General features: G+C 43.3%; 1 protein-coding gene across 1 annotated transcript in view; it reads left to right on the top strand.

Annotated features, from left to right (window-relative positions):
• LOC308281413 (SEC14-like protein 1) overlaps window positions 1–18,218 on the top strand; it is a 52,862-nt gene extending 34,644 nt beyond the window's left edge. The window contains exons 8-16 of the mRNA XM_080721585.1: window positions 868–1,057; window positions 2,353–2,441; window positions 2,578–2,648; window positions 4,278–4,449; window positions 6,253–6,387; window positions 8,072–8,206; window positions 10,688–10,930; window positions 14,926–15,104; window positions 17,484–18,218. Coding sequence (XP_080577711.1) covers window positions 868–1,057; window positions 2,353–2,441; window positions 2,578–2,648; window positions 4,278–4,449; window positions 6,253–6,387; window positions 8,072–8,206; window positions 10,688–10,930; window positions 14,926–15,104; window positions 17,484–17,583 — 1,314 coding nt within the window. The 3' untranslated portion in view covers window positions 17,584–18,218. The remainder of the gene's footprint in view (window positions 1–867; window positions 1,058–2,352; window positions 2,442–2,577; window positions 2,649–4,277; window positions 4,450–6,252; window positions 6,388–8,071; window positions 8,207–10,687; window positions 10,931–14,925; window positions 15,105–17,483) is intronic.
• The last annotated feature ends 321 nt before the right edge of the window (window positions 18,219–18,539 follow it).

Below are 18,539 nucleotides of genomic sequence, written 5' to 3'. Positions count from 1 at the left end.
AAAAAATTAATACCTCTGAAATGCCAAATTAAACATTGGCCAAATTGTCAAATATTAGAGGGAGAAAGTTGTGAGGCGTTGTGAGCATGTAGATCTGCTATTTTCACAATAAAACCGTGTTATACAAAATTCCTCAACTCTTAGTGCTCGTCAGGGTGCCGGGGTTCCCAGTTCAAATATGATTATTTCGGGGGTCACGGCCTGAAAAGGTTGAGAACCACTGGCATAGACTACCTGTCTTTGGGCATTGCGCATAGGACTCTGAATTTTTTGACTCGGAAATTGGGTTAAATATTCTGGAAAAGTTCTGGAAATTAATTGGTAAAAATGTGTGGGAATTCGAATTATTCAACCTCAAAGTATTCGAATAGTCGAATATTCGACAGGACTGGCCAAACTGTCAAATATTAAGTACAAGAGTCGAACATTGTGAAAATAGCCGATCTACATGCTCACAACGCCTCGCGTTGCGAGGCGTTGTGAGCATGTATATCTGCTATTTTCACAATATACTCTGCGGAACCGAGTCACATTAAATGTAATACCTACAATTCCAAGTGCTTGTCAGGGTGGGGGTCCCCAGTTCAAGTATGTTTATTTTGGGGGTCACAGCCTAAAAAGGTTTGAGAACCCCTGGTATAGAGCATTAACAAATCCACATCAACATCATCCACCAGGGGCATTGACAACTCATTTTTATGACTTCCTATCTATCCAAGCTTTATAAACTATATATTTTTTAAAGAGAAAACAATAAAAAATAAAAAATTAGCAAATATTCGACTTCGGTGAACAATGTCGAATAGTGACTTTGATATTCGAATATTTGGTGAATGCCCTACTTCCCCACTATCTTTGTTTGCCAAGATCCCTAAGGACGAACACATCCTGCGCTTCCTGCGGGCCCGGGACTTCAACATGGACAAAGCCAGGGAGTTTCTGTGTCAGTCTCTGACCTGGAGGAAACAGCACCAGGTGGACTACCTGCTAGAGACCTGGACCTCACCGCAGGTCCTCCATGACTATTACACCGGAGGCTGGCACCACCACGACAGAGGTAGGGCAGCAGCTGTCCACATCAGAGGGTGGGATGGGTGTTGCTGTTTGGGTGCACTCAACTGAAATACTTACGACATTATGCATGTAGATAGATAGATAGATAGATAGATAGATACCTTTATTATCCCAAGGGGGAAATTCAGTTGTCCAGTTGTAGCACAGCAGTATACAGTTATTTACAAAGTTACAGAGAAGTAAGAAAAAAGATGGTTAAGAGAAAAGAAAAAAAGACAAGAGCAGTACAGTACCAATAAAGAGAAGGTGCATCAATAGAGGGGGCGAATAATATATAAGTATATATACATAAAGTGTCTTACAAAAAGAGATCGTAACAGTCAATGCTAGTTAGTGCAACAAGTATCTCACTGTCATTGTTAAACAAAGCAAAATACTCAGAAACTACCAACACAACCTAATCAGTGCAAAAAAACAGCTCAGAGAAGAAGAAACTAGGAAGCGTGTCACCACAAGACGCACATGAGCACTCTCCCTGGAAGGTCCTTAGGGGTCAAAGTCAATACAGCAATAGTTCCGTCAGTCTAAGTTAGGAAGGAAGTCCTTTTCGTCCGTTATGTGTCTCGTTGTACAGCTTAAGGGCAGCCGGTACAAAAGATTTTCCTAGTCTCTCACATCCACATATATATATATAGGTCACCTCATAGATGATCATATCTTATGTTGTCACCTGGAGAAGACGTGTAATCTCCAATTACCCTCCAAGGCTCAAGTTACACACACTCAGACTAGCCTAGTTTTTTTGTTGCCTCCAGTGGAGGGGTTGAATTAAGAGGCCTATATATATCGTCTTTGTCGGGTGGAAACCTCGTATCTCCAAGTTTCAAATGTGTACGTTCTTTCACAAAGTAAAGCCCTGCTTCATCATCCAAGGCCGTCGCACAAAAGTAGTGAAAACAGCCGATCTACAAGCACACAACGCCTCGCGGTGCGAGGCGTTGTGTGCTTGTAGATCGGCTGTTTTCACTAGTTTAAATCGTTTTAAAATGATAAATACAAAACGAAAAGGTTTCCACCCGACAACGACGATATATATAACAGCTTACATGTCACACACCCACATGGGTTCTACTGATGACTGTCATGAGGTTATTTAGAAAAAGTTGTGATATGCACAATAAAGAGCTGGGTGTCAGGAAAACAAGATGATATACAGTAGCTACCAACCAACAGTCAACCGGATGTGTGCTAAGGCTTTGGCTCGTGTCAAACAGTGTTAGGTTGAAATCCTCTATATACACTAGTATACTGTAGCCTGATAACTGTGAGTTCTGCCAGATGGCCGTCCAATATACATCCTGAGGCTGGGCCAGATGGACACCAAAGGACTGGTCCGCGCGCTGGGAGAGGAATCTCTGCTTAGACACGTGAGTAACAGGATTTCTGCAACATGCATTCATTCAAATCAATAGGATGCATTAACAGGTATGTGTATGTTAATCCAAATTACACAAACGATCCTGTAAGGCTGTATGAACATCATCTTGTGTTCTCTTGTTTCAGGTCCTGTCCATCAATGAAGAAGGCTTGAGACGGTGTGAGGAAAACACCAAGGTGTTTGGTCGACCCATCAGGTAAACCTGCAGTGTTAACAGTGGCCTGTTAGCTGTTCGTCTATTTAGATTTAGAGTTGTATTACTGTAGCACTTGTGAAGATACTTGACAGTCGCTCAATAGATACAAAATCCAATCCAAACTATTATATTATTTATTTTGAAATCTACAAATAAACAATGTTAACAATAAGTTACATTCATCCTTGGTTCTGGTTGTGTTTTTTCAACAATTTTCCAAACAAATTATTAAAAAAATGTATGAAAAAAGGAATTGAAAAATCATGCCCCTCTCACACATTAGAAGGACAATATCAGTCACCAGAACCAAGGACGTGTGTTTTCAATTAATCCAACATGGATTAAAATGGAGTTGGAAGTTACAATAGGGGTAGGAAGGGGTGTGTCTGATCAAATTCATATCACATATCCAAATACTGAATCAAGGAACTTAATTGTCTGGGGTGCACGCAAAAGCCTGAGAAGACGTTAAAATGAAAGTGAAATATCCCTTTAAGCTGTCTGGGTTCATCACAGGTGCGTGATTTTAACATCTACAATGAGCAAGTCCAGAAGCGTTTGAACGGCTACAAAAATGTTAAGTATGCACTAGTGAGAGAGAGATTAGAGACCTAATGGAGATGGTATCTCTTCGTATCGTACAGTATCTCTTAGCCGACAGCCCTATCAGAATGGAGTGAGTGAGTGAGGTGGCTGGACACAAGCCATGCAGGAATGCATGTGAAGTGAGCTGAGAGGGAAGGGGAGGGGGGGGGGGGGGTTTACAGTGTTAGCCAGAGGCGATGTCAACACTTAAAATTCATGTCTGTTTGACATGTTTACTAAGTGGTTTCGATGGGAGCCGGTTATGACTGTACACTGCGTTCTGTTCCTGATCAAGCGGTTCAACATCCTGAACTAACGGGCTTGAAAACCTGATACTACTGGGGTTAGGGTTAGGGAATAAAAAGGTGTTTTTTTTGTTTTATTTTTGTGACATTGCTCATACAGTGCTTTCAGTTTCATTCATAGGAAAGTATGTGCTCATACAGTACTTTCAGTTTCATTCATAGGTGTGTGTGTGTGTGTGTGTGTGTGTGTGTGTGTGTGTGTGTGTGTGTGTGTGTGTGTGTGTGTGTGTGTGTGTGTGTGTGTGTGTGTGTGTGTGTGTGTGTGTGTGTGTGTGTGTGTGTGTGTGTGTGTGTGTGTGCGCGTGTGTGCGCTGTCACAATTATTACATAATCGTCTAATCGCAATTATTTGACATAATCGCGATAATTTTTCATAATCGTTTCCATGTTGAAAATTATATATATATATTTTTTGTAAAAAATAGTGGAAATAGCAGATCTACAAGCTCACAACGCGTCGCATCGCGACGCGTTGAGAGCTTGTAGATCAGCTATTTCCACTATCAATGTTCTTTTTTAAGTATAAAGTTGTCAAATATGTCAGTAATTTCTTTGTATACGGTATTTAGGTTATGTGTCATATCTGCCATGTGCAACTTCAAAGCCTACAAGCCAAACAGAAATGTAATTGTCAACGACAAAAACACAATTAAATCGTTAATCGCAATTATTTGAGTGACAATTAATCGTCATGTGAAATGTCATAATCGTGACAGCCCTAGTGTGTGTGTCTCTCTAGCTGTTGGACGTGTCTGGTGGATCTGGAGGGTCTGAACATGCGTCACCTATGGAGACCAGGCGTGAAGGCCCTGCTGAGGATCATAGAGGTGGTGGAGGCCAACTACCCCGAGACACTGGGCCGTCTGCTGATACTGAGGGCTCCCAGAGTCTTCCCTGTGCTCTGGACACTGGTGAGACCCAGGAAGGAGATAGGAGATGCATACACTGTACATCACACAATCCTGAGTCTGAGGGTGTGTTTACAGGACACACAGTAATTTGTTATTACATTTTTCTCAGTGCAAAAATGCAAATTCACATTGGGCCGACGTAATTTCATGTATTCGCGCAAGTTGACATTTTACCGTACTACTTAAAGTGCCGCTGACACGCCCCACTATGGGGAGCGGCGCGGAAAAAAGGTGGCAAGCACCCCGCTTTTAGAGCCCCGCTGCCCGGCGAGAGGCAACGGGGCTCTCGGTGAATTTTAGCGATTCCGCCATTTCAAACATATTCTCATGAACAATGGGAATGTAACAACCAGATTTGTGTGGGAATCTAGTTTTTATATGCACAGATTTATATACATTTTCGTGTCTTTAGCTTTAGCTTTAGTGCTATAGCCCAGTAGCCCTGTGCGAGCAGAGGAAGTTGCTTTCTGTGGGCTGCGAGTGCGACCCTGCGGGCGATGGGAAGAGAATGTACATTGTAGGTACAGTACATTATAACTCTATGGTACAGTACGGGCGCGCCGTGATGTCATCAACAATTTTAGCCAGAAATTGCCAAAGATTTTCCTTGTTTTTTTGTGACACGCCCACTTCCAGTAAACAATTTGCATACGTAACGTGAACATATGCAAATGTCAAACTAGCGAAACAAAATCTTTATCGCACAATATCACACCATGAGACTGTAAGAATCTATATTCACGCTAAATTAACAATCATGAGTTTGTAGCATAGCTTCAGTAATCTCATGCCTTACTATAGTTCATTATGCCGTCTGTACACTTGACACACTAATAGGGCTGTCACAATTATTACATAATCGTCTAATCGCGATTATTTGACATAATCGTGATTATTTTTCATGATCGTCATAATCGTTTCCATGTTGGAAAATGTTCATATATATTTCTTTAATAATAGTGGAAAATAGCAGATCTACAAGCTCACAACGCGTCGCGTTGTGAGCTTGTAGATCGGCTATTTCCTCTATCAATGTTCTTTTTTAAGTATAAAGTTGTCAAATATGTCAGTAATTTCTTTGTATATTTAGGTTATGTGTCATATCTACCATGTGCAACTTCAAAGTCTAAAAGCCAAACATAAATGTCATTGTCAACGACAAAGACACAATTAAATCGTTAATCACAATTATTTGAGTGACAAATAATCGCCATGTAAAATTTCATAATCGTGACAGCCCTACACACTAACCCGCATCAGGCGTCCAATAAACACACAGTTGGCTTTTTAGGCATCTGGGCTACATTAACTCATACCCTGCCAAACCCGAGGAACCCGAGAATTTCGCGATGTCCCTCCCTGCCACGCCCGAGGAACCCGAGAATTTCCGCCATTTTGAAAAAAAAAAAAAAAAAAAAAAATCAAAAAAAAATTTTTTTCAAAAAATGTTTTGGGACCCCAAAAACGTTAGTAGGCATGATAGCGATCGCGAAATTGCTTGTTTAACCCCCATACAACCCCCATACAACTCAGGTAGCAGACCTCCAAGCTCACAACAGTGTAAAACATAATGGCTGCTATCTCATGAATGCCTGAACGGATTTCCATTCGGATTTTTTTGTTTGAAAGCTGTGAGCAATGTGGACACACGTGGTGCATTATCTAGGCATGGGTGTGCATGATCCGTGCACTATGAATTACATGGAAGTCTATGGAGACGAATGGCAGTTAAAGAGTACGAAGGTATTGTTAAGTGGCAGCATATGAGTTAACATGAGTAACCGTTGTCCGTCTTCGTGCCAGGTGAGTCCCTTCATCGATGAGAACACCCGCAAGAAGTTTTTGATCTACGCAGGTAATGACTACCAGGGCCCTGGAGGAATGGTGGACTACATTGACCAGGAGATCATTCCGGACTTCCTGGGGGGAGAGTGCATGGTAAGTGTGTGTGTGTGTGTGTGTGTGTGTGTGTGTGTGTGTGTGTGTGTGTGTGTGTGTGTGTGTGTGTGTGTGTGTGTGTGTGTGTGTGTGTGTGTGTGTGTGTGTGTGTGTGTGTGTGTGTGTGTTTAAAGATAATAACCACATTGCTTCTTGATAAAGATACTTTTAGTTTAGCTATTGCATTAGTAATTTCACTACTTGTTCCATGGTCAGAGATGCTGTTATCTTGTCGCAACAGCCACTATGAGATCGATTCATCGCTGCTCAAAAGCTTTAATTGATGAGACAAAAGAGACACAATGGAAAAGAACAAGTACAACAACAACAACCAAAATTACACAAACAACGTAAAGCAGTCCTTCCCTCCCTCACACACCAAAAACTAAACAAGTAGACAATTGGAAAGAAACATCCAATAGAAAGGAAAGTACCGTAACCAATAGAGGGTATGCGCATGCATTAAGTGAATGGCAAATCGAGTCTCAAAGTGAGTTGCAAAGTGAGTTTAACGTAATTTAATGCAATCAGATAGGACTTTTCTTTTTGGATGTATGGGCTGTCAAGGCCAGAAAGTAGTTTTTTGCCACTCAGTAGAAGTTCCCGCATAACTTCCGGTTATGATGATGATGTCACGTGCATGCTCTCTATAGCTACACAGCAGACACAAACAGCAACACTGAAAAAAATGATACTATATATATATTCATATAAATAACAAAACCAAACTGACATTACACCACTGCTCATGTTCTTCTGTAGCACCAGGACCCGTACAGTATTTCAGAGAATTCAACCAGGCTACCACGGTTGGAAACTCAGTCTTTCCACATGTAAAATGCCAACTAGCTCTCTCAGCCCTGAGTCAAACTGTGGCACAGAGTACTGATTTCCACAGCCTCAGAATGCATCTCTTGGCAATGTTCATAGCATACACACATGCTACTGCTGCTGGGCTCCAGTGAATTGTCCAAGCAAAGCAGTGTCTCTGTCAGGGGTTGTTTGTCAAGCACAGAATACAGACACAAGACATGTCCAATATTGGTGGGTTAAAGCAGTGGTTCTCAACCTTTTCAGGCCGCGACCCCCAAAATAATCATATTTTAACAGGGGACCCACCCTGACAAGCACTAAGTGTTGAAGCTTTACATTTTGTATAACACGGTTCTATTGTGAAAACGGCTATTTTCACAATTTCTGTCTCTAATATTTGACAATTTGGCCAATGTTTGATTTGTAATTTTAGAGATATTAAAAAGTATTTAATTGTCACTTTAGAAATGTGCAGATAGCCTCTTTAAACTTAAACTTTATGTTGGTTTGTTTACTGTTGAGTGAGAAAACAATGTTGCACATTAAGTTCATCTGGGGACCCCCCAAAATAATTTGGGGACCCCCCTGGGGGTCCCGACCCACAGGTTGAGAACCACTGGGTTAAAGTACAGGTCAGACTCACACTTAACATCTGCTGCACATTGTGAATCTGCAATTCTAACTCTGCGCTAGATTTTGTAAAAATGATTTGCCGTTGAGGGAGAAGCAATCAGTACAGGGTAGAATACCAACCACCTTAGAGTGTCTTTTACTGACGTACATGCGTGTGTGTGTGTGTGTGTGTGTGTGTGTGTGTGTGTGTGTGTGTGTGTGTGTGTGTGTGTGCGTGTGCGTGCGTGCGTGCTTGCAGTGTGAGGTCCCAGAGGGTGGCCTGGTTCCCAAGTCATTGTACCGTACAGCTGAGGAGCTGGAGAACGAGGACGTCCGTCTGTGGACAGAGACCATCTACCAAACTGCCAGCATCTTCAAGGGAGCTCCACACGAGGTCAGGCCCAACATAGAACACCTCCTCTTAGCACACAGGGACATGAACACGGTCTCAAGCTGTGCATCACAAGGGAGGGGAGGAAGCAATGTCACAAGAGCCCGGTCTCAAGCTGTGCATCACAAGGGAGGGGAGGAAGCAATGTCACAAGAGCCAACATTGTGTGTGGAGGATTCATGGCAATAATGGCCACTGGTTTGTCCAGTGCTTCAGTTCAGTTCAATTCTGAAGTCTATTACTGCCCCCTGGTGGATTTTGCATGTAACCCTTAGTGGATTTAGCACATAATGTTCTTACCCTGCTCTTACGAGAAATGGGACCTTGCATTCAGCCTTTAACCTGGTGCAGACTCCTTACACAACCAATTAATAAAAGCATAACTTCGTTGTCGGGTGAAAACCTTGTATGTCCAAACCGTTCATTTTAAAAATGATCTACAAGCACACAACGCCTCGCACCGCGAGGCATTGTGTGCTTGTAGATCTGCTGTTTTCACTACTTTTGTGCGACAGCCTGGTACAATGAAGCAGGGCTTTACTTTGCAAAAGAACGTACAAATTTGAAACTTTGAGATACGAGGTTTCCACCCGACAACGACGATAAGTGGGCCGCACACAAAACACTAGGCTTCTTCTTGTCTTTATTTTAGAGACAGTCATGGATAGATTAACATTGACCACGGTTCCTGGGCACAAACTCGCCACAGCCCCCCTCCTTCGCAGACTGCCCTCGGTGATGTATAGGATTAGGTAGCGTTATGCAATCCATAACGGTCCGTGCTACGGCAGCATATGGGTTCACTCGCCTGGAAATCTGTTTTATTTCAGGTTAATGAGCTTGTGACCTCTCCAAACAGATGTTCCCATTTCTCTGTCCTGTTCTCAATTTGTCTTCCACATCAGCTCTCCCACTCTCGCTCTCTCTCTCTTGTATCACTCCATGCCTCTCTCTCCCACTCTCTCTCTCTCTCTCTCTTGTATCACTCCATGCCTCTCTCTCCCACTCGCTCTCTCTCTCTCTTGTATCACTCCATGCCTCTCTCTCCCACTCTCTCTCTCTCTCTTGTATCACTCCATGCCTCTCTCTCCCACTCTCTCTCTTTCTCTTGTATCACTCCATGCCTCTCTCTCCCACTCTCTCTCTCTCTTGTATCACTCCATGCCTCTCTCTCCCACTCTCTCTCTTTCTCTTGTATCACTCCATGCCTCTCTCTCCCACTCTCTCTCTCTTGTATCACTCCATACCTCTCTCTTCCACTCTCTCTCTCTTGTATCACTCCATGCCTCTCTCTTCCACTCTCTCTCTTTCTCTTGTATCACTCCATGCCTCTCTCTCCCACTCTCTCTCTCTCTCTCTCTTGTATCACTCCATGCCTCTCTCTTCCACTCTCTCTCTTTCTCTTGTATCACTCCATGCCTCTCTCTCCCACTCTCTCTCTCTCTCTTGTATCACTCCATGCCTCTCTCTTCCACTCTCTCTCTCTCTCTTGTATCACTCCATACCTCTCTCTCCCACTCTCTCTCTCTCTCTCTCTCTCTCTCTCTCTCTCTCTTGTATCACTCCATGCCTCTCTCTCCCACTCTCTCTCTCTCTCTTGTATCACTCCATGCCTCTCTCTCTCTCTTGTATCACCCCATGCCTCTCTCTCCCACTCTCTCTCTTTCTCTTGTATCACTCCATGCCTCTCTCTCCCACTCTCTCTCTCTCTCTTGTATCACTCCATGCCTCTCTCTCCCACTCTCTCTCTCTCTTGTATCACTCCATGCCTCTCTCTCCCACTCTCTCTCTTTCTCTTGTATCACTCCATGCCTCTCTCTCCCACTCTCTCTCTTTCTCTTGTATCACTCCATGCCTCTCTCTCCCACTCTCTCTCTTTCTCTTGTATCACTCCATGCCTCTCTCTCCCACTCTCTCTCTCTCTCTTGTATCACTCCATGCCTCTCTCTCCCACTCTCTCTCTTTCTCTTGTATCACTCCATGCCTCTCTCTCCCACTCTCTCTCTCTCTCTTGTATCACTCCATGCCTCTCTCTCCCACTCTCTCTCTCTCTCTTGTATCACTCCATGCCTCTCTCTCCCACTCTCTCTCTTTCTCTTGTATCACTCCATGCCTCTCTCTCCCACTCTCTCTCTCTCTCTTGTATCACTCCATGCCTCTCTCTATCCCACGCTCTCTCTCTCTTGTATCACTCCATGCCTCTCTCTCCCACTCTCTCTCTCTCTCTTGTATCACTCCATGCCTCTCTCTCCCACTCTCTCTCTTTCTCTTGTATCACTCCATGCCTCTCTCTCCCACTCTCTCTCTCTCTTGTATCACTCCATGCCTCTCTCTCTCTCACTCTGACTTCACGTCTCTCATGACTTATTGTGGCATTAATTGGTTGTTAATCTTTCCTTTCATTTTGTACAAAAATGTACCACTCCCATCGCTCACATTTCATATCTCTCCGTACCCTCTTTCATCCTTCTCTCCACTCTCCAGCTGCTGATAGAGATCATCGATGCCTCCTCAGTGATCACCTGGGACTTTGACGTGTGTAAAGGGGATGTGGTGTTCAATATCTACCACTCCAAGCGGTCCCCGCAGCCGCTGCGCAAGGACCCCCTAGGGGTCAGCTCCCCGGGAGGCAACAATGTCCAGCTCATTGAGAAGTCCTGGACCCTGGGCCAGGACTACAGCATGGTGGAGTCCCCACTCAGCTGCAAGGAGGGAGAGAGTGTTCAGGTAAGAATCATGACATGTGTGTGCATGTGAGTGCGTTGTATGAATATCAACCTGAGCTTGAGATGGCTTACAGATGGGACTTAATGACATAAAATGCTTTTAAGCGGGATTTATATCATTGGGTAGGGGCAGACCCAGAGAGAGAGTGGTTTGTTCCATGCAGCGGCAGTAGCAAAAGCATGAACTCTCTAATGCTTTAACTGAGACTGTGGAGCAAAAAATATGTTCTTAGCTCACAAAAAAACAGTTCAGGGGCTCAGGGGCGCCCACTGGCCTAGTGGTCAAGGCGCATACCACATACTAGGCTATGATGCCTGCTGGCGTCGCCGGTTCGATTCCCGATCCGGACGACCTTTGCCACATGTCATTCCCCATCTCTCTCCCCATTTCCTGTCAGTCTACTTAGTGGGAGAAATATGTAACAAAAAAAGGCAAATGTGTTCACTTCCGGCAGAAAGCGTGAAAATTTGCACCTAGGGGTATTTTTGTGCGCTGAATTCAAAAATTGACGGTCCCAAGCACTTTTCCCATGGGATCTGGTGGCTCTCATTCACTTACCATACTAGGGAAAAAAGACCCCCCAAAAAATCTTCTTCAAGTAGCATTTGAGGGGTCAAACTAGGTGTTTTTCGGGATTCTGAATCCATTGCAAGCATTTGTTTTGCACGAAAAACATTCCTTTCCGAGAAAGGAAGTGATGACTCATCACTAAACCATAGTTTGTGAGGTCCATTTCTTCCCCAAGGAATGTTTTTTGTGCAAAACAAATGCTTGAAATGGTTTCAGAATCATGAAAGACCCCTCACATGCTACTTAACACATTGGCCGCCATTTTAACATTGACTGTTTGGCTCTCCTGCCATTTTGTTTAATGAAAAATGTTATAATTTTTTTTTATATTGACATTTTTCCTAAATTCTGTATTCTTTTGACAATGTCCTACAGTACCTGAAATGAAACAAGACAACCTCTAGTCTCACCAAAAAATAAAATAAATAAATAAAAAGCTTTTTTTTCTATAGTTGCAGCCATCTCAAAATAGCCATTTTTGACCAAAATCCAGCTATAATTGAAAAAACTGGAGATATTTACCTTTTTGTGATCGATCGCTTTTCAAGTGGATAATTCAGTTGATATTTGAATTTATGGCGTCAGGCACTTATCAGATAAGTGTACTAGTGTAATAAGTGTAATTGTGTAATAGGGCAATAACTGGAATAGTGTAATAGGGCTGTAATAGGTCACCTCTTGCCCTTAGGACGTCATACTGACTTCACAGAAATAGAAATAAGCTTTTTACCTTTTATTCAACATTCAAGTGTTTTATTTTGCACAGATCACATTTTGACACACACACACACGCACGCACGCACGCACGCACGCACGCACGCACGCACGACACACACACACACACACACACACACACACACACACACACACACACACACACACACTTATAACTTATAACTTTATATAAGGCAAGGCCTATGTGTATAACTGTAAATATGTTCCCCATATTCAATTGTTTTTATTTATTTGTGGCACTTGCTTTGGCGATGTAAACGTAGCCTATGTTTTCTCATGCCAATAACGTTCCTTTGAATTGAATCGCTCTCATGCTCTGTTGATTGATGTGCGCAAACTGCTGGCTGCATGGCCTCAGTGGCCTGTAGAGAACTGATTGGGACAATTTGCCCTGCTTGTTGCTGATCCGTTCTGGGTCTATACCAGATGCGGAAACGTGTCTTGCATGTATCTGAGTGTTACATAACCGGATACAGTAGGCGGGCTTTAGAACAGAGCACACTCATTATAGTCTATGAGCACACTGCTGCGATGTGCGATCACGCTAGATGGTTCCAGGAGCGCTGCACGTTTAGACGTTCTCTTCTCAGGCTGCGCGCTCGTGCACGGCGCGCCTCAAATGCACATGCCTGCATGCGCGCGTGCATCGCGCGTGCACAGCAGGGAAAACCTAGCGAAGCTAAACAGTAGGCCTACTTTGGAAACAGAGCTGCCAAATGATGATCGTCGCGTTTGCTTTTTCTTACTCGTTGAAACGATTATCGTGCTTGTGATGCGGCTGATGCGACGAGGCGTTGTGTGCTTGTAGATCTGCTATTTTCAGTACTTTTGTTACATGGAGTTATATGGACCTTGGACGCGACCCTTTCATCAGACTGGAATATTATCCACCAAAACAACAGTACGTTTAGGATGGAAACAGAGCTGCCAAATGATGATCGTCGCGTTTACTTTTCTTACTCGTTGGAGGACACTCGTGAAACGATCATCGCGCTTGGGATGAGGCGTTGTGTGCTTGTAAATCTGCTATTTTCACTACTTTTGTTGGAGTTATATGGGCGCGACGCGTCGCTTTTCTTCAGACCAGAAAAGCCTGACCGAGGACTTCGCCGGGGGGTATTTTCTCCTCTCCTCTCCCGCGAGCAGGGCTTGAAGATCGGATTGGTAGTCGAATGGACCGGCGCTGCATCAGGTGATTCTATGTGTTTGTACTGTAGTGGGTTGTTTGGCTCAGAGGCTGAGGATCTGTTCAAATGCTTCATTATTTTATACTTTTGCTATTGAAAAATAGCAGATCTACAAGCTTGCAGCGCGACACTCGTTGCCATGCTGTGAGCTTGTATATATCTATTTTTGAAATCCCCCTATGAAGACAATTCGCCGCAGTGAATCCTTGTACCCACTGGGTACAAGGATTCACTGCGGGCCCCCCATGAATTTTCTTCATAGGGGGATTTCAAAAATAGATGTATACAAGCTCACAGCATGGCACCGAGTGTCGCGCTGCAAGCTTGTAGATCTGCTATTTTTCAATAGCAAAAGTATAAAATAATGAAGCCCCTTCCACCTTGGGCCCTAGTAAATCAGACTCAGTCCCACTTTTCCCTTGTGACGCTCCTGCTGATCTGATCTTCTGATCTTCGTTGTTGTGTGGCTGCCTGGGACATAATATTTTGTTGTCGAGACTTTGGGGGTTATGATGAAGCTGTGTGTTGTTGGCCAATGAGGCAGGTCATGGCTTTCCAAGTGAACATTTTACTGGATTTTGTTTGATTTGTGCAAAATGGTCTCAGATCCAGCTGCTCCGTTGTCGCTTCTGCCAGCCCCTTCACCAGGCATGTACACACATAGACATCAAAGGGGGCTTGAGCCCCTGCCCCTGAGGGCTGCATTCAATAGAATTGTCCACCAAAAGGCCCCTTTAGAAATGTCAGCCCCTGCCTCTCTAAATATTCTCTGCACATCCCTGCCCCACATCCTTCTACATGCGTGTGCCCAGTGTGTCGCTGATTGCACTCTGCGGGCTGCGCTCTGCCACGCTAAATGCATTCACTGTGGTTTATTGGGAGTTTTATTCATTTCTATTGAGATTTATACGTTATTACACTCTTGTTTTCAAACACACTTACTTTGATGAGTGATATCTTTGGTTCCTTATATGACAGAAAGCTCAAAATTTTTCACGGGCTGCAGAAGAATGTAATTAAACATTACATTATATAAAAGCAAATTCTCGGGACTATCGGGCCTGGCGGGGAGCGACATTGGAATTTTCTCGGGACTATCGGGGGAGGCGGTCAATGTGTTAAAGAAGATTTTTGGGGGGTCTTTTTTTCCTAACCCTAACCCTATGGTAAGTGAATGAGAGAATTGTGAATTTGAGAAAAGTGCTTGGGACCGTAAATTTTTGAATTCGGCGCACAAAAATACCCCTAGGTGCAAATTTTCACGCTTTCTGCCGGAAGTGAACACCTTTTTCACATATTTATCCCACTAACTATCCTATCAAATAAAGGCATAAAAAGCCCAAAAACAAATCTTTAAAAAAAAGAAAAAAAAGTCATAAGCTCACTTAAACAGTGACTAAAAGGGTAAGTAATTGTAAAATAAAAAATCAAACCTCGGTTCGAAGTGAAGCGGTGATTTCCGACAGACGTAATGATGAACCCTCTCCCCCATGCTGTCCCCAGGGCTCCCACATTACACGGTGGCCAGGTTTCTACATCCTACAGTGGAAGTTCCATAACATGGCAGCCTGCGCTACCACCAACCTCCCCCGCGTGGACGACGTGTTGGCCACGCTGCAGGTCTCCTCGCACAAGTGTAAAGTCATGTACTACACAGAGGTGCTTGGCTCCGAAGACTTCAGGTTGGTAACTGGTTGGTGGTTGCTTGTGTGTGACAAAGAGGAAAGATGTGTGTATTAAACGTTGGTAATATATTTATGCATATTTGTTCACTATGATGTTGTAGAGGTGTTTTTATTGTGTTGTTATTATTGACATTATGACACTGGCTTCTTTGACTCTTAATTTTTCACTTGTGTCTTGTTTCAGTATCCCCCCTCTACAATCGACAACATAGTACCGTTATGGAATTTTATATTTTGATTAATGAAATCTGCAAAATGACTTTACAAACTCACGAACGTCATGAATTGCACATAAGCCCTGACCTATGAAATGGGACCCTTCCCTCCCTGTAAGACTTATTTTAATTTAGCTCCAGCCTTTTCTTTTCAATGCTCTTCTATTCTTTCACTCACCAACCCCTCCTTCTCTCTGCCTCTTCTGTGAAGAACGGCTTGCTGTGATGTGCAGAGTTTGTAAGTGGCCCAGTGTTTGCCCCATTTTGTTCCCGTTAGCTTTAGCTTAGCACCATTGTTGCTTTTTTTGGCTGCTAATTTCATTGGCCCACCTCTAGCAGTTAAAGGAAAGGAGATGCTTGTTTGCATCCCCGTTGCAAAGGGCTCATTAGCGTCAGCTGAGAGCCTGCCATAGCTTTTCTCAATGCTTTCTCAATGCAACTTGTTTGCATTGGAGAAAAGGACCTCGCACTGAGGCTATGGTCTTACTATCCACTTGCTAGCCTAAGCCAAATTGCTTGCATGACTAACAATACAAGTGTACGTGATGGTTTGAGTCAATTATGTGTGTCCACCCACATACACTTATAGCAACTGCATTAGTTTTTTTTCACCCTCTAATTTGTACTACCAACCTAACAAACCCCCCCTTAGCTTTTTAGGAACTATTACAGACAGTGAGTGCCATGTAACTCGTTCATGACAGGATATTTTGACAAATAACAGGGTAACGTTTATAAATTAATTCAATCAGAACCCTCTATTTGAATAGAGGTTGTCTGATATATCAGATTGAGCGATATATCTGGCAGATATTTGCATTTTCTACCATATCAGGATCAGTGGCTAAGGGTGGGACCCTAACGTTAAAAGTTAGTAAGAGTGCTTTAAATGTACAATGCGATAAATGATGCCTGCCTATAAGATGCCTTTTCATTTAGGGTATGGAGTTTGATATCTTTGAGAGAGTTAAAAAAATAAATGGGTTGATATCGGCCTTCCGTCTTCTGTTTTCAAAAGAATTAGGCTTATAATATTATATTAAAAGATTTACGGTCTTGAAAAGTCCACATCGGACGACCAGATTTGTGATCAGATTTTCACACCCTCTACAATAGAATAAGATTCAGGTAATAATAATAATAATTAAAAAAAAAAGTTATCTGCGAAGTCACCCTTTAATCAACTTTACCTCATTATATAACAAATATCCCTGAACGTTGAATGTCTGCCAGAGTTCTCTTCTGTTTCAACTTGGCTGCATGGTTCTCAGTCTGCACCATGATCACTGGGTTGGATAGAGCAGTGGCTCTCAACCTGTGGGTCCCCGCATGATTTCGGGGGCCCCAGATTACAGTGAAGTGACAACTTCACTTTTAAGAAATTTTGAATACCTAAAAAGAAAGAAAAGCAGAAAAAATACCATCATTGGCCAAATCGTCAAATAATTGTGAGCTTGTAGCTACTTTCACAATGCATCGATGGAACCGACTCAAACTGAATGTAATGCCTACAATTCCAAGTGCTTGTCAGGGTTGGAGGGTCCCCAGTTCAAAAAGGTTGAGAACCACTGGGATAGAGCACAGGCCGTGCACAGAACAAATGCACACAGTTGGTTCACTGGCAGACTTGGTTGCTCGGGTTTTGGAGACATTTGAAATGTAAACAAGCTAAAGCAGGGGTCTTCAACAGGGGTTCTGGGACACCTAGGGGTTCCTCAGAGTTACTACAGGGGGTCCTCCAAATCATCCAATTTTTTTATATTAACAACTTGAACCCTAGTGTCCTTATTCTGAGAACTGTAGCCAAAAATAGCAGATCTACAAGCTCACAACACGTCGCCTCGCGTTGTGAGCTTGTAGATCGGCTATTTTCGGCAAAGAGGTTTGGTGTAGAGGGAAAAAAAAGAGTACAGAGTAAAGGTCAAGTTTATTAGGTAATGACGGCTCAATGGTTAAATATCTGAAAACACAAATTGACAGGAATCCAAAATACACTGATGATTGTGCTGTCAAACGATGAAACTACTTCATCTCTCTCTCTCAACTAAGGGGTCCTTGGCCTGAAAACGTTGAAGACCCCTGAGCTAAAGGGTAACATGCCAACTAACAGCACTCTTTCTGGTGGTTCCTTCTCGCCCCCATCCTCTCCATCTGTCCTCAGGGGCTCAATGACCAGCCTGGAGTCCAGCCACAGCGGTTTCTCTCAGCTCAGCGCCACCTCCTCCAGCCAGTCGCAGTCTAGTTCCCTGATCTCCAGATAGACAATGCAAGCAGAGCTACTACACCTCTGGACTGCGATACCTACAAACCCCATTCTCCTTTTTGTTTCTAGTTCACCCTCAAGCCAACTACTCTCCGTCCCTACCCTCCTTCTTATGACTCTGTATCAGTCACGATGTGGAACTGAAGCATGCTTGCACAAACGGAGGAGAAAGAGAACAAATCCAGAGCAAAAAGTAAAAACGCACACTGTGTACCATTTTTAAAAGGGCTGTTTTTTTTGTTGGCACAAAGGTCATGTATTTTTCTCGCCTGGCATCTCTTTCAGGATACAGGTAGAATCTGAACATAATCGGGACAGGTTTGCTTTGTGTCTCTTGCCGAGAGAAAGGCTAACAATTAGACGATAGTCTGGTGCCTTCAGGGCACTGGAAGAAGCAATAATATGTTCTTCTGCTGAAACAGTGGGACCCGTTGAAGAAACAAGAGGCACTGTTACATATCTGAACTTAAACACACACACACACACACACACACACACACACACACACACACACACACACACACACACACACACACACACAATCCACAGTCTTTGCCATATCACCAGTGGGGTGTGTTTAACCTGGTTTGGGTGGTTGGTATACACTCTTGGGCTAAATGGAACGTGTTACTACTTTTTTAGCATTTGTTTTAACCTACATAGTACACCGGATTGGAGGAATTTACCTCAACAAATGAATACAGTTAAGTAAGTTGTCAGAAATGATAAGAAATCAATACTTCCTTGTGACAGTTTAAGCCTGGCATATATAGGTACATTCCCTCAACCAGTAGGCTAAAAACAACCATGAAATGCTTTTTCTAATGCTGTTTGACCCAGGAATGGTTCTTGACGAGGTAATATGCCAGAAGCAATAACATGAGTTTGAATTTGTACTTTGTAAAATATTTCTATTTATCTTGAAAATGTACTGTATGTGTGGTCTAGAGAGGC

The sequence above is a fragment of the Nannobrachium achirus genome, assembly GCF_963921795.1.
Source record: "Nannobrachium achirus genome assembly, chromosome: 3".
In the NCBI taxonomy this organism is placed as follows: domain Eukaryota; kingdom Metazoa; phylum Chordata; class Actinopteri; order Myctophiformes; family Myctophidae; genus Nannobrachium; species Nannobrachium achirus.
The sequence above is the reverse complement of the archived record's forward strand: the minus strand, read 5'-3'. Positions and strand labels throughout refer to the sequence as shown.